At 40.3% G+C, this 16,196-nt stretch overlaps 1 protein-coding gene across 8 annotated transcripts in view; it reads left to right on the forward strand.

The window, feature by feature from the left end:
- The window catches only part of PER3 (period circadian regulator 3), a 67,735-nt gene extending 52,417 nt beyond the window's left edge, over positions 1-15,318 (forward strand). For 5 of the 8 annotated variants that reach the window (XM_064281185.1, XM_064281187.1, XM_064281189.1 and 2 more), the window contains 7 exons: positions 16-261; positions 1,069-1,763; positions 4,419-4,530; positions 9,649-9,675; positions 10,598-10,781; positions 11,378-11,528; positions 12,951-15,318. In XM_064281185.1, the coding sequence (XP_064137255.1) occupies positions 16-261; positions 1,069-1,763; positions 4,419-4,530; positions 9,649-9,675; positions 10,598-10,781; positions 11,378-11,528; positions 12,951-13,034 (1,499 nt within the window). In that variant the 3' untranslated portion in view covers positions 13,035-15,318. The remainder of the gene's footprint in view (positions 1-15; positions 262-1,068; positions 1,764-4,418; positions 4,531-9,648; positions 9,676-10,597; positions 10,782-11,377; positions 11,529-12,950) is intronic. The other 3 variants (XM_064281188.1, XM_064281191.1, XM_064281186.1) reach the window with 2 other exon arrangements.
- The last annotated feature ends 878 nt before the right edge of the window (positions 15,319-16,196 follow it).

The following is a 16,196-nucleotide window of genomic DNA, read 5'->3' on the forward strand; positions in this document are numbered from 1 at the left end:
CTTCTTCCACCTCAGCAGAATTGACTGCAGCAGAGGAAGCGACTCTGGCATTCGAGCCCTGGACCCTGAACCCACAGGCAGCTTCACTGACCTCAGAAGGATTTAAACACGTGGGGCTCACAAAGGCTGTCTTATCAGCCCACACGCAAAAGGAAGAACAGAATTATGTCGATAAATTCCGTGAAAAGATCCTGTCCTCACCCTACAGCTCTTACCTTCAGCAAGAAAGCACAAGCAAAGCAAAATGCTCACATGTTCAAGGTAGTTACCCACATTTTTAAAATGTTTCGTTATCTGCCTGTCAGTTTTACAAATCTCAAATGCACTGGGAGATGAGCAGCCAAGAATGGGAGTTTCGCTTGTAAGAAACTGGTTGAGACGTGCTGAAGTAAGTGTACTTTATAGCAACAGCTTTTATCCAGGGTCTTGGTCCTTGTTTTAGGGCTTCTTTTTCACCATCCCTGTAGCAGACATAGGTACTCTTCGCAAATCGTTTATCCCTTTGTGATCTATTTATGTTGTTGTTACTAGGTGGCGGCAAGTCAGTTCCGACTCACTGCAACCCTGTGTACAACAGAATGAAACACTGGCTGGTCCTGTGCCATCCTCACAGTCATTGTTATGTTTGAGCCCATTGTTGCAACCACTGTGTCAACCCATCTTGTTGAGGGTCTTCCTCTTCTTTGGTGACCCTCTACTTCACCAAGCGTGATGTCCTTCTCCAGGGACTGGTCCCTCCTGGTAACATGTCCACAGTATGTGAGACAAAGTTACTGTTGCATCGCCTCCAACTTACGGCAGCCTCATGTATATCAGAATAGAACTGTGTTCCCTAGGATTTACAATGACTGTTTTTCTGGAAGTGGATCACCAGGCCTTTCTTCTGGGGCACCTCTGGGCAGACTTGAACCACCAGCCTTTCAGTTAGCAGCTGAGTGTTTTAACTGTTTGTACCACCCAGAGACCTAATCTGTTTATAGTTACCTGTACATGGCATTCTTCTCTTTTTTTTGAAGGGGGATGGGGAGTTTAGTTTTCCATAATATGCCTGCATCTTTATCCTTTCAGGAGATTCTACTTCCAGGCAGACCAAATCAGCTAGGTGGAAGAAAGGGAAACACAAACGGAAGAAGCTGCCTGTGCCCTCAGACAGCAACCGCTGTGCTGACATCTGTCCTCACTTCAGAGAAGGGGTGCAGGACGCACAGCCCTGGTGGCCTCCTAGGGACTTCCTGCCACACAGCCCTGGCCTGTCGTTCCCGTCCACAGTGGTGATGCCCAGCCAGGCCCCTTACCTCACGTCAGCGTGTCCCCTCCCAGCCCTGACCTCTCTGCGGGAAGCATGTGCAGCCTCAGGACCTGCACTGCCATGTTTCCCCAGGCCTCCTCCACCCGGCAGCCTGATGTCTGTCCCAGCCTTCCCTGCTCCTTACTTGGACACGTTCATGACTGTTTTTCTGCATGCGCCCCCTGCCTGTCCCCTGTTACCGCCGTCATTCTCTCCTTACCCGCTCCTGGGAGCAGCAGGCTCTCCTGAAATACCACCCTCCTCGTCACCGGAGGCCCCAGGCCTGGAACCACCATCTTCAGTCACCAACCAAAGGAGGGTGGCGGAAAGATGGGAGACACATGGTGAAGAACATCCTTTTATTTCTTCCCGGAGCAGCTCACCACTGCAGTTGGACTTACTTCAGGAGGAAATGCCTGGGTCTTCTCAATCTCCAGATCAGATGAAAAGGGATGTTTGCTCAGAAGCTGAGTGTGTAAGTGATGCTGACTTTCAGCGCATATGTGAGAAAGTAAACACGGGTCCTTTAGTTACAACTGAGGCTCTCCCGTTGGGCAGAACGGTGCGTCTCAGGAAAATCTGCGCTGTGACTGTCTGATTGGGGCCGTAAGCCTTGTTGAAGATGAGCGTGGGAAACGGCTACCTAACTACATTTCAGAAGCAAGCATGAGAGAATCTGTTACGTCCTGGTCTCTTAGATATACAACCTTAGTTTCCTAGTGCTACTGTAACAGAAATTCAACAGGTATCTTTAAAGAACGGAAATTTGTTTTCTCACAGTTTAGGAGGCTACGAGTCTGAGTTCAGGTCACCTACTATAAGGGTTTTGCTGTCTTTGTTGATTCTGGGGGGAGATCCTTGTCTCTTTCAGCTTCTGTAGTCCCAGCTTTCCTCAGTTCCTTGGCAATCTTCACGTGCATCTGTCTTGCCCCATTTTTGCTTCTCCTTGTGTCTAATCTGCTCATTTTATAACTCAGAAGTGATTAGTATTAGGACACACCCTAGACTGATGTGACCTCATTAGCATAACAAAGAAAACCCTCTTCCCAAATGGGATCACATCCAGAGGTATAGGGGTTGGGATTCTAACACATACTTCAATCCATAACAGATACCTGTCTTTCAGGTTTTCTGTGTGAACTGGCCTTTTTTTTTTTTTTCCTTTAACATTTCATATCCAGGTATTAACGTGTTTATTTCCTATGGCGTGTATTTACTTACTTACAACTGCGGTTATGGTCTGGAAAGATGAGAAGAACCCATATCGATTAAACAGGAGTTTAGAGATTTTAATTTCTTCAGCCATAGCTATAAGACCCACTGAGGCTCAGTGTTCTGCCACAGTGGGCGAGCCTCTATTGTCCTAACAGGGAAGAGGCAGGATATCCTCTCTGTGTGACTTATCAAAAAAGTAGGCTGTTTATAGTTTCACAGTTAACGTGTCATTGCCAAAAATGAAAATTTTTTGGTCAGGTTCCTTTAGCTTTTCATCCCTTTACTTAAAAAGACATACTCAGATTTATTTACCAGGTTAAACTTTGGAATATGAACTCCTTATATTTAATTACAGGGTCCAAGAGGTATGTGAATATTTACACAGAGCTCTTCTTCTGTCTTTCCCTTGAGGTTTAACACCCCCCTTTAACAGATGTCCAGACTCTGATGATATACATCAAAAAAGTATGCTCTGCTTTGAAAGCCTGGTATTAGTACGGTTGTTAAAAATCTAATGCCACACAGTGATTGGAGTGAGGAAGCAGGGCTGTGGACTAGGATACTGGATTTAAATCCCAGCTCTGCCACTTATTAGGGGGGCCGGCTTAGACAAGTTATTGAACCTTTCTTTGCCTTTGTTTCCTTATTTGAAAAATGAGAAGATTAATGCTGCATGGTTTATAAAATGGGGTTAAATGAAGGAATATATTATACCTCTCCCCACTGCAATATAAACTTCAGGATCACTAGAACTTTGTTTTGTTCACTATTGTATCCCTCACGTTTGGAACAACACTTAGAACATAGAAAATATTCAATATATATTTGCTTAATGAATGACAAAACAAAACCAAAAAAAGCCCACATCTGTATGGTGTCTGGCATGTGTGGTGTTGTTAGGTGCTGTTGAGTCGGTTCCGGCTCATAGCGACCCTGTGTACCACAGAACGAAGCACTGCCCGGTCCTGCGCCACTCTTACAATCGTTATGCTTGAGCCCATTGTTGCAGCCACTGTGTCAGTCCATCTTGTTGAGGCTCTTCCTCTATTTCGCTGACCCTCTACTTTACCAAGCATGATGTCCTGCTCCAGGGACTGGTCCTTCCTTATAACATGCCCAAAGTATGTGGGATGTAGTCTCGCCATCCTGGCTTCTAAGGAGCATTCTGGCTCTGTACCTCTTCCAAGACAGATTTGGTGGTTCTTTTGGCAATGCATGGTATATTCAATATTCTTTGCTAACACCATAATTTAAAGGCATCAGTTCTTCAGTCATTGCCCACCTTTTGCATGCGTATGAGGAGGTTGAAAACACCATGGCTTGGGTGAGGCACACCTTAGTCCTTAAAGTGACCTCTTTGCTTTTTAACACTTTAAAGAGGTCTTTTGCAGCAGATTTACCCAATGCAGTGCATCATTTGATTTCTTGACTGCTGCTTCCATGGGTATTGATTGTGGATCCAAGTAAAATGAAATCCTTGACCGCTTCAACCTTTTTTCCATTTATCACGATGTTGCTTCTTGGTCCAGTTGTGAAGATTTTTGTTTTCTTTATACTGAGGTGTTATCCATACTTACGCTTCCAGACTAAGACAGACTAGGAAGAAGTTCCTGGGGGTCTTTAGCCAGTGAGAAATTAGCCAGTGAAAACCTTATTAAATAACAGGGAAACATTGTCTGACATAGCGCTGGAAGATGACATGTGTAGGTGCTCAAAAAACAGGAGTGCCTTTACCGTTAGATACAAAGGAAGCTTGAGAACATTCCTGGGGACAGGCTGAAAATTTTACCTCTTAGTTTTATATGTAAATTTTATTCTGTTTAACGTGAACATTTTGATCTGCAAAGTTATTTTGTAATATGATGCTTGAGATGTTAAGATTTAAACTGTCTTCTCTTCTGTCCTTACTTTGTAGCAACATGTTCTAGGCAACAGTGGGAATAACAACAACTGTTGCCCAGCCAGTGAACTGTCCACTGTGTTACTTCGCCAGAATTCTCCCTCTGGAACCCATTCTGCAGCATCAGGTAATGGATGGGTACAGCGAGTTCTTCAAACTCTGTTGCCAGGGGGTCACTATAAAATGGACTTGGACTCTCTGGTTTGGCACTGGTGTGGGAGTAAAGTATTTTTCTTCTCTTTTAGCAAGCTCTATTGAGGTATAATTTTAAAAATAATAATAATAATAATTTATGTACAATAAAATTCACCAATTTTAGGTGTACAAAACAAACATATACATTCACGTAACCACCACCACAATGACGTTATGGGACATCACTGCCGTCTCAAAAAGTCTCCTTGTGACCCTTGTAGTCAGTCCCCTGCCCTGGAAGACATTCATTTGCTTTCTGTCACTTCAGTTTTGCTTCTTCTGTAATTTCATACAGATTGAATCATACAGTATGTAGTCTTCTGGGTCTGAATTCTTTCAGTTAGCCGAGATTTCATGGTTATTGCTGTGCACGTTAGTAGTTTATTCCTTTTTATTGCTGAGCATTACATATAATGGCTGTCCACTCACCACTTGATGGGTATTGGGCTTGTGTCCAATTTGGTCCTATTACCAATAATGCTGCTGTGCACATTTGAGTAGGAGTCTTTTTGTAGACTTACGTTCGCATTTCTCTCAGGTGAATAATAATGAAATTGCTAAGTCGTATGTTAAGTGTATGTCTAACTTTATAAGAAATTGCTGAACTCAAAGTGACTGTACCATTTTTCATTTATATTAGCAACATAGGACAGGACCAGCTTAAAGCCTATTTCAGCCAATACAGATATTGTCCGCTATTTTAATTTTAGCCATACAGTGGGCATGTAGTGATATCTCATTGTGGTTTTTTTAATTTGCATTTGCATGTTCACTAATGGAAACCCCGGCGGTGTAGTGGTTAAGTGCTACAGCTGTTAACCAAAAGGTCCGCAGTTTGAATCCTCCAGGCATTCCTTGGAAACTCTATAGGGCAGTTGTAGTCTGTCCTATGGGGTCACTATGAGTGGGTTTTTTATTCACTAATGATGTTGATTATCTTTTCATGTACTTATTTGCCATCCATATGTCTTCTTTGGTGGAGTACCTGTTCAAATTTCTTGCCTGTTTAAAAAAAAAATTGTTATTGAGTAGTAAGAGTTCTGTATATGTTCTGGATACAAGTTCTTTATCTGGATACAAATCTTTTATCAAATACTTGTTTAATAGTGCCTTTTGAAGAGTAAAAGTTCTAAATTTTAATGAAATTCAATTTATCAATTGTTTTTCTTTTATAGATTGTGGCTTTTATGTCCTATGTAAGAAATCTTTGCCTAACCCAAAGTCACTAAGATGGTCTCCTGTGCTTTCTCATGGAAGTTTTATAGTTTTAGCTTTTATATCTAGGTCTGTGATCCATTTTGAGTTAATTTTTGCATATTATGTGTGGTAAGGTCAAGATACTTTTTTTTTTTTTTTTGCATATAGATAGCCACTTGTTCTAGCACCATTTGTGGAAAAGATTAATCTTTTCCTGTTGAATTACCTTGGCACCTTTTTGGAATATAAATATATGGGTTCTGTTTCTGAACTCTCTTATGTTCCATTGACAGATATGGCTAGCTCAGGCTCCTACTACACTCTCTTCTGTACTGTGGCTCTCAAGTAAGCCTTGAAGTCTGGTAGGGCAAGTCCTCCAACTTCAATACTTTTTTTTTTTTTCCCAAAATGATTTTGGATATTCTAGATCCTTTGTCCATATAAATTATAGAATCAGTTTGTCAATTTCTACAAAAAAGCCTGTTGGAATTTTGATTATTTGACTCTATACATCAATTTGGAGAAAATAATTATCTTAAAAATACTGAGTGTTTTAATCCATGAGCATGGTACTTTTCTGTATTTATGTAGGTCTTTGGTTCTTCTCAGCAATGTTTTATAGTTTTTAGTGTACAGATCTTACACACATTTTGTTAAATTTATTCCTAAAATTGCATACTTTTTCATGGTATGGCAAATGGCATTTTAAAATTTCAGTTTCCAATTTTTTGTTGTTAACATATAGAAATACAGTAGAAGTTTATATTTTGAGCTTATATTATGCAGGATTGCCAAACGTATTTATTAGTTCTAATAGCTCTTTTGTAGATTCTGTAGAGCTTTGTTACATAGACAATCTTGTTGTCTGCAAATACACTCTTACTTTTTCTTTTCCAATCTGTGCGCCTTTATTTTTCTTGCCTTGTGAACTGACTTGAACCCCTAGTACATTGTTGAGTAAAAGTGGTAAAACAGACGTTCTTGCCTTATTCACAGTCTTAAGGGGAAGCATTCATTATTTCACCATTAATTAGGAAATCAAGTGTAGATTTTCCTTAAATGCTTTTTGTCAGATTGAGGATGGTGTTTCTATTCCTAGTTTACTAAGATGCGTTTTTAAGCATCTGTTGAAATGATCATATATAGTTTTTCTCCCTTATTCTTTAACAGAGAATTAATTAATTAATTTTCAAATACTAATTTGGCACTTGGCCGTGCTATTTTATCCTTTTTGTACATTGCTTAATTTTATTCCCTAGTGTTTTATTAAGGATTATTGTGCCTGTTATGAGTAATATTGGTCCATAGTTTTCTTTTCTTGTAATATTTTTGTGTGGTTTTGTTATCAGGATAATGCTGGCTTCAAAAAATGAGTTGGGAGTTGTTCCTTCCTCTTCTGTTTGCTGGAAGAGTTTGTATTGAATTGGTATTATTTCTTCCTTAAATGTTTGATAGAATTCACCAGTAAAACCATCTGGGCCTGGAGTTTTCTTTATGGGAAGGTTTTTAACAGCAACTTTAATTTCTTTAATGGATAGAGGTCTGCTCAGGTTTTCTATTTCTTTTTGAGTAATCTCTGGTAATTTGTATCTTTCAAGGAGCTCATGCATTTCATCTGTAATCAATATATTGGCATAAAGTTGTTTTTAATAGTCCCTTACACTTTTTTTCCATTATGCTTTTAATGTGCGTAAAATCTATCATAAGATTCCCCTCTCTTATCCTGGATATTAGTAATATTTCCTGATTAATCTAGCTGTATGTTTATCATTAATTTTATTCTCAAAGAGCCTGCTTTTGGTTTTATTGATTTTTTTCCTTTTGCTTTCTGTTTTATTTATTTATGCTGTAATCTTTGTTGTGATTTTTCTTTTGCTTACTTTGGGTTGTATTTACTGTTCTTTTTCTTATTTCTTAAGATGGAAGCTTAGATTATTGATATGAGATCTTTTTTCTTCTCTAATATAAACATTTCCCCATGCATCTGTTAGTTTGTCATACTGTGATGGCTTCTGTGTTGCTGTTATGCTGAAAGCTATGCCTCCAGTATTTCAAATACCAGCAGGGTCACCCATGGTGGACAGTTTTCAGCTGAGCTTCCAGGATAAGACAGACTAGGAAGAAGGACCCGGCAGTCTACTTCTGAAAAAGTTAGCCAGTGAAAACCTTACGAATAACAGTGGAACATTGTGCAGCAGAACAAAGTGAAGACAACTTGAAGCACTGACTGATGAAGATCAAAGACTGCGGCGTTCAGTATGGATTACATCTCAACATAAAGAAAACAAAACTCCTGACAACTGGACCAATAAGCAACATCAAGATAAACGGAGAAAAGATTGAAGTTGTCAAGGATTTCATTTTAACTTGGATCTGCAATCAACACTCATGAAAGCAGTAATCAAGAAATCTAACAGTGCATTGCATTGGACAGTCTGCTGCAAAAGATCTCTTTAAAGTGTTAAAAAGCAAAGATGTCACTTTAAGGACTAAGGTACACTTGACCCAAGGCATGGTGTTTTCAGCTGCCTCATATGCATGAAAAAGCTGGACAATGAATAGGGAAGACCAAAGAAGAATTGATGCCTTTGAATTATGGTGTTGACGAAGAATATTGACTATACCATGGACTGCCAGAAGAAGGAACGAATCTGTCTTGGAAGAAATACAGCCGGAATACTCCTTAGAAGCAAGGATGGCAAGACTTTGTCTAACATACTTTGGACATGCTGTCAGGAGGGACCAGTCTCTGGAGAAGGACATGATGCTTAGTAAAATAGAGGGTCAGGGAAAGAGAGGAAGACCCTCAACAAGTTGGGTTGACACAGTGGCTGCAACAGTGGGCTCAAGCATAACAAAAGTTGTGAAGATGGCACAGGACCAGGCAGTGTTTCATTCTGTTGTATCTGGGGTCGCTATGAGTTGGAACCGACTCAATGGCACCTAACAACGACAGTATAAACATTTAATGCTATTAATTTCTAAGTACTGCTTTACCTGCACTCCTTATTTTTTAACATAACTGTGTTTTCATTCAGGTCAAAACATTTTCTAATTTCCCTTTTGCTTTCTTCTTTGACCCATAGGTTATATAGACATGTGTTGTTTAATTTCCTAATATTTGGAGACTTTTCTAGATATATTTCTTAATTTCTAGTTAAATCCCATTGTAGCTAGAGAATATTCTTTGAGTGTTTTAATTTATTGAGACTCATTTAATGGCTCATAATTTGGTCTATCTTGGTGAATTTTTCGTGGGCACTTGAAAAGAGGTGTGTTCTGTTGTTGAATAGAATGTACTGGAAATGTAAAATTAGATCACGTTGGTTGATGTCTGATAGTGCTGCTGTAACAGAACCACAGGCAAGTGGTTCTAAGGAACAGATTATTTATTTTCTCTGTTTTAATTTTTTTTAAGAGCTTAGAAGTCTGAATTCAGGGCACCAGCTGTAGGAGAAGGCTCTCTGTCGACTCTGCTAGAAGATCCTTGTCTCTTTCGGCTTCTGTAGACCCAGTGTTCCTTGGTTCTGTGATGATCTTCACATGGCATCTCTTTTACCCCCTTCTGTGCTTACTTCTGTGTCTAACCTGCTTTTTTGATATGTTTAGAACACATCCTACAGAGATAGGGCCTCAATAACATAACAAAGAATATTCTGTTTCCAAATAGGATTACACCTAGAGGTATAGGGGGACACAGTTTAATCTGTAATATTTGATAATGTTGACCTGCTTTAACTTATATCTTAACTGGTTTTCTGTCCGCTTGACTGTCTTGTGGATAAAAAAGCAATACTAACTATAGTGAAATATGTGAGAGCCGGAACTTGATGGGATTGCCTTGTTTTTCCAGGTCTTGCAAGCTTTCCGCCTTTGACGGGTATGTTCTTACCTCCTTTCTGTCACTTGTTTTATGGAAAATATTTTAGTTTTCCTTCTCTGGCAGGTTTTACTGTACATGCTGGTTATAAGAGACTTAACTTGAAATATAAAGACACAGATAAGTTAAAAGAAGGGGGAAAATATACCATGCAAACAATAAAACAAAGCTGGAGTAGCTACACTGATACCAGACAAAGTTGATTTTAAAGGAAGGTGTACATTTCATAATAAAGGGATCGATTCATTATGAGGAAAGAAGAATCCTAAATGTGTAAGCACTAATAAACAAGCTTCACAATTATAGTTGGACATTTTAACAGCCCTCTCTTAATAGCTGATAAGACAGGGGACGGCCCTTTTGGGGTTGGTGGCAATGAATTTGTAGTGGAACCATCTACCCTGTTAGGTGTGGCTTTCTCTAGCATGCCTTTTGCTGCTTGGGTTTAGGTAAGAACCAAGTCCATAACTGGCTTTTTCAGAGTTGACATTTTGGTAGTTGGGAAAAGTCAGAGGGAAAAAGAAGTCTAAGGTATTGCAAAGAGCGTTATCAAGAGGAAGCAATGTGGACTCTTAAGTTGAAAGATGAGGGAGGTAAAGAAAGGATAAGGCCCTGGGAGTCTGAGATTTGTAGTGGGAAAAGTGAACAAGCAAAGAAGCAAGTGAGGCTGGGATGCTAGTGATTGAGCAGTGGTGCTAGTGGTGGAGCAGTTGTGGGTGGTGATAAGGAACAAGTTGTGGCCTTCAGAGGAGAGCCACTTGGGTAGAAAAGGAGATACTGGGAAGATCAAGGACTAAAAGGCTCTCCTTGGGAGGCTTAGTGGTGAGAAAGTCCAGCAGCTGGCTTTTGTGCTTGGGCCAGCTTTGCAAACGAGTGCCTGACAGGTGTCTTCTAATCGGTTGTTGTTGATGATTCTTCGTAGGAAGCAGTGACAGCAGTATATACTTTGCTAGTAGTGATTACTCTTCTGAAATCTCCCAAAATGGGCACATAACCCAGGATGCACAGAAAAAAGAGACAGCTCCCAATTCCGTCCAGGAGTCCATCTGGAGAATGATAGAACAGACACCTGAGCGCATTCTAATGACGTATCAGGTGCCCGAGAGGTAAGGAAGCACTTTAGAAGGCTCACCTTTACTTGAAGTTCTTTATGGGTTCTTATGTGATTTATAATGCAAAATGGGTTTAAAATATTTTTATACATGCACGGAGAAAATGCATTGTAAAATTCATTCATTTGAAGTCAAGTGAAGGATGATTTTTTATAAGGGTTATGGCGATGGTACCACATATGTTAAGACTGAGACTAAACAAGCATGTTGCATGTCATGAGACAAGAAAACAAAAGCATTGCTCTGCAAGATGGCACACAAGCAAAAGAATGTTTCTTTTTAGACTCTGGGTTTTTGTTTTCTTTCCTTTTTTCAGTCTAAAGGAATAGAAGAGCTAAGGGAAATCTCATTCTTCTGTATGCCTCATTAAAACACTATTCAGTTGTTTTTACCAAGAAAAAAAGATCAAGCTTAACCAACTTGACAAAGAAGCAATTCAGCTATTTTTCAGTGTGTGTCATAACAAGAGATACGAGGTATCTCATCATTAGAAAAAAAAAAAGACATGTGCTATTCTTAGATGACAGCATAAGAACCCTGTACCTTATCCCAGGCTATTAAGGTTTGTTTGTTGGCTGGTTTGTTTGCAGGGTTAAAGAAGTTGTACTAAAAGAAGACCTAGAAAAGCTGGAGAGCATGAGGCAGGGACAGCCCCAGTTTTCCCGAGAACAGAGGGAGGAGCTGGCCAAGGTGCATTCTTGGATTCAGAGCCAGACCGTCCCTCAAGAAATAGACATGCAAGTAAGCACCTCAGTGACAGCTTCTATATAGTGATGTCCTTTGTGCCAGGTACCATGCATTGCACGACCCCTTGAAAATGTGAATCCTTGTGGTTACTTTGGTGGCAGGTGGTATTATCTCTCATTTACAGATAAGCAACAAAGTAAGGTGTCCAGATATTCAGCAATTTGTATAAGGTCACACAGTTCACTGGGCTTTGAATACAGGTCTTTTTGACTTTTTCTTCCACCGGTTGGAGTGCATATTTGAAAGGACTTAGAACACAAGATGTAAGATTTACACCAGAGCAGTGCTTCAATATAGCAGGGACTGCCACAGGACCCAGTGGTCTTTTGCTGTTACGAGGCCGTCTCAGGGAGATCATCTGTGAGTGCGCCTGAACAGTGACACTTTGATGGACCAGGATCAAGACAGATGGTGGTGGCAGCAGCTGTGATGATGGCAGCAATGGCTGTACTAGTGATGAGGTCTTTATTCCCATACACGCCAAGATGGAGGATGAGGAGTGATGTTAACAATTAGAAAAGAATAAAGTTAGAAGTTCAAAAAAGTGCGATGCCAAGGTTTACAAAGTAAACAAGTCATTGGAGTCCACTCACTCCCATTTTTAAAGAAAAGGAGTTCCTGCCATTTAGGAATGGTGAGATGTGGTCTTGTCAAAAAGTAGGAGCTGGGCTGATCACTATTAAGTGTCTTCATTTTTAAAATGTCACTTTGCTGGTTTTTGAGTAGAAGAGTTGTCTTAGTCATCTAGTGCTGGTATAACAGAAATATCACAGGTGAATGGCTTTAACAAAGAGAAATTTATTTACAATAAAATAGGCTAAAAGTCCAAATTCAGGGTGTCAACTCCTTCTCATCAATCTTCCTCCAGACTAGAAGCTTCTCTGTGCAAGGACCCTGAGTCCAAGGGACGCACTGTGCTCCTGGCACTTATTTCTTGGTGCTGTGACATCCCCTGTCTCTCTGCTTGCTTTTTTCTTTTATCTAAAGAGATTGCCTCAAGACACAATCCAACCTAGTAGACTGAGTCCTGCCTCACTAACATAACTGCTGCCCGTCCTCCCTCATTAACATCGTAGAAGCAGGATTTACAACATATAGGATAATCACACAATACCGGGAATTATGGCCCAGCAAAATTGATACACACATTCTTGGGGGGATGTAATTCAATCCATGACAAGAGTATATGGACAATGAGCCCCCCACCCCGCCCCCTAAAAAAGGAAGCGTTTAAACAGTTGCTGTCATTTACCTTCCAGTAGTAAATAGTGAACTGTGATGGGTGTGCTTAGCTCTGAACTGAATCAGTCGTGGAAACTGAAGTATGTTCCTTGGTCAGTATTTTACTGAAGGTTTTAAAAGGCTTCGGATGACATTAGCATCAAACAACGCATCTGCTCTTGTTCTGTTCTGAAGGGCTGTGTCACCTGCGAAAACAAAGACTCAGTTGGTGAAGCTGCAGAATACTCCAACCATGGTCCGGCCGAGGACAGCAGTTGAGTGACTACGAATAGGCACCTTCACACCCTTCCCAGGACATGCTGGACACTTAGACTTCTGTGTGTCGCTTTAAACGCTTGACTTGTAAACGACCATGAAGTTATCATTGAATGTTAAGGTTTTTCCTTCTCTGTTTTTTTAATAGACATTATTTTTCTGAAGTGGACATTGCATCTAGAATCTTTTACTTTTCTTTGTTCCTGATGCATTAAAACTGTCCATTAGACTCTCTTTCTAGTTTACCTGTCTTCTAAAGAGATTGGATGGCCTCAAACCAGGTATGTGCATGGCAGAACTTTATTTCAGGTGTCACCCAAACTAAATCATGATTAGAAGTTTAGCTAAAACGAGCCCAAAACCTTAGCATCATTTATTTTGTGTTCTGTTGTTAACATAAACCATCTTCCCCATGAGAGCCCTTAAAGAAATCCCCGCCATGGGCCATACGGTTACCATAGTGGTTTCCATAAATTTACTTCATTCATCTAGACTTTGTACAGTTTGGTGCTTCCCCTAAAAATTAAGACAACACTCCAGTTTTCTTTTCCTACATGACACAAGTCACTTTAGTATTTACCAGTACTCAACTATATTGCCCATTGGTATAGCTGGAATACTGAGATTTTAGGGTTGAATTTTGACCTTCATTCCTGTAGATGTCTTACCCTTTCTACCTTCTACCCTTTCTACCTTCTGCTGAATTTCTGAAAGTCTTATCTTAAAAACTGAAAAGCTTACAATTGACTTATCCTTTTAAGAGCTGAAATTAATATTTGTGTGTCTAATGTTGAACCAAAAGAACTTTCTCAACAAATGATAATTTTCCTTTTTAATGTTTTTGTAAAATAATGATTGTAAAAAATTTCAAGTTATGTAAAAGTTGATATTGTTCTTATGTGTCTTCTTGTTTAAATGCTCAGTCTCACCGGAACTAAGGGTTAGCTTTCTTCCCAACCGATTGACGCACAAGAAGTGTCTGTGTCTGAGGCAGCCTCTCTTGGCCTGTCACTGGCCAGCAAGCAGGGCTAAATGTCGTCGAGGGCCTGCGCAGTGACAGAGGCGTCCAGGGCGCTCTGTAACCCGAGCCTGGGAGGCTGCAAAGTCTTCCATGGTCAGTGCTTTCTAGGCCATTTTTAATTGTCTTTTAAGAAGTGAGTGTGATGTTTACTTGATAAGTCAGCTCTTTACTGGTGCTCTTTAGAGAAGTCAAGCGTTCCTTCCCAAACTTAGCAATGCACACCTGGGCAGATCAGAAAAAGAAAACAGAAGGAAATGAAGATTACAGTAACCTTTTACCTTTTATATAATATGTGAGAGACTAATTTTTTTTCTTTTCTTTTTTTTATTTCATTATTATTTTTTTTTTAGGAAAACACTTCTTTCTCCTTTGAAGTTTTATAGCTTTTTGTAAGTGCATCCTGAGAAGGATTGGGAGAATCGACTGTTGTATCCAGGAGGACTGCTGGACCCTGACCCCAGACCCCTGGAATTGCAGCCCTCCTTTCTAAGTAGCATTTTCCTGGATGGTAATTTTACCTTCAAGTGTCAGACTATTTTCAAACGCTGCCTTTTGACATTTTTTGGAATTCTCTAATATTAAGTATTAAGTAATATTAAGTAGTCCTGTGCAAATACCCCTGTCGTCTGATGCGAGAACGCTCCCATTCTATGACCTCGTGATGGGTAAATGACTCCTGAAGCACTGTTGTGTTGTCAGGTCATGTGGGGTTTTTTTATTCTTGGTGAAAACTCAAATTTTAAAACTTTAACCAGCCTGGATAATGCCCATTGAGGTAGCCATTGTGACCTTTTTATGCTAATGAAGTTTTTATGCCTATGAGTCAGAAATGGCACCTGCAACTGTCAGAGGGCCGTCTGCACTCCTGTGTGCGCATTTATACCTCTGCTCTCCAGTCATGCCAATCCCTCTTGTCCATTGTCTTGGGAGACTTGTTTCATCTAAACCTGCTTATTTCTTTGCCTTAGCACACATTTTAGGGAGTGTATATCACCCTGGGCTTGACCTGAAACCGGTGCTTGTTGTAGGCAGAGCTGTAAAAGCATTTACACACTCTCACTTTTCAATAAGCAGGTTAGAGCTGGGATCCCTGCGGTGTTAGGGCTGCTGCACAGGAAGGTAGGGAGGGGAGGGCAGCAGGACGGCTCCGCCCCCCACGGGGGCCCCACCCAGGCTCCACTTTGTCGGTCACCTCAATTAACTTTTTATATCTATGACTATAAAAAAAAAAAAAGAAACTGGTAATAAAAAATGTACATTAGAGGCTTCAGTGTGTCCAGAAATGTTACCCAGAAAGCTGTTGTTTCTTGGGTAAGTGGTCAGGATTTATGAAAAACCAATTGCCCTGTGAATTGGGGTAGTTTGGCAATGAACTGAAACTTCAGTATAGTTCACAAGGTAAATGTAATCCAAATTGAAATTTTGTTCCACCAAATTTCTAATTAACTGTGTGAATTTACTTGTTTTTAATGGTTGTTAATCTTTTAATTGGGTACTTTTTTTTAAGTAAAAACAATAAACTGTATATGTAAAGCTTGTTCCTTCACCTTGTCAACAAACCTTGGCCCTGCGTATGTAAATTATAACATTGGGAAATATCTATTCTGATATGAAAGGAGGCTTGGTGGCACAGACAGTTCAGCACTCAGCTTCTAACCAAAAGGTTGGTGGTTTGAAGCCACGCAGCGGCTCCCCAGGAGAAAGAGAAAGACCTGGAGATCTGCTCCCGTAAAGATTGCAGCCCAGAAAATGCTGCGAGGCAGTTCTGCTCTGTCACGTGGGGTCCCTGTGAGCTGGAATCAACTCACGTGGGGTCCCTGTGAGCTGGAGTCAACTCGATGGCACCTAATGACAACATTAAGATATTAAAAGGTCCTCCTGTTCGATTGCTATCGGTCGTTTCAGCAATACTCCATTGTCAGGTGTGTCTAAGCACCTGCTGTGTGTAAGACTCGGGCATCGTCACCTAATCCTTACTTGAGCACTGTGGAGAATGTATGTGGCTCCTGAATACAGGTACATATTTTAATGCTTATCAATTTTAATACCACATTTATAAAATTGAGTTGGCAAAATTACTCCTGCAGATTGTGTGGGGTGAAACCTGTGTTTCACAAAAAGTCTGACTATAGATGGTGGCATCA

This window comes from Loxodonta africana, chromosome 3 (assembly GCF_030014295.1).
Source record: "Loxodonta africana isolate mLoxAfr1 chromosome 3, mLoxAfr1.hap2, whole genome shotgun sequence".
In the NCBI taxonomy this organism is placed as follows: Eukaryota; Metazoa; Chordata; class Mammalia; order Proboscidea; family Elephantidae; genus Loxodonta; species Loxodonta africana.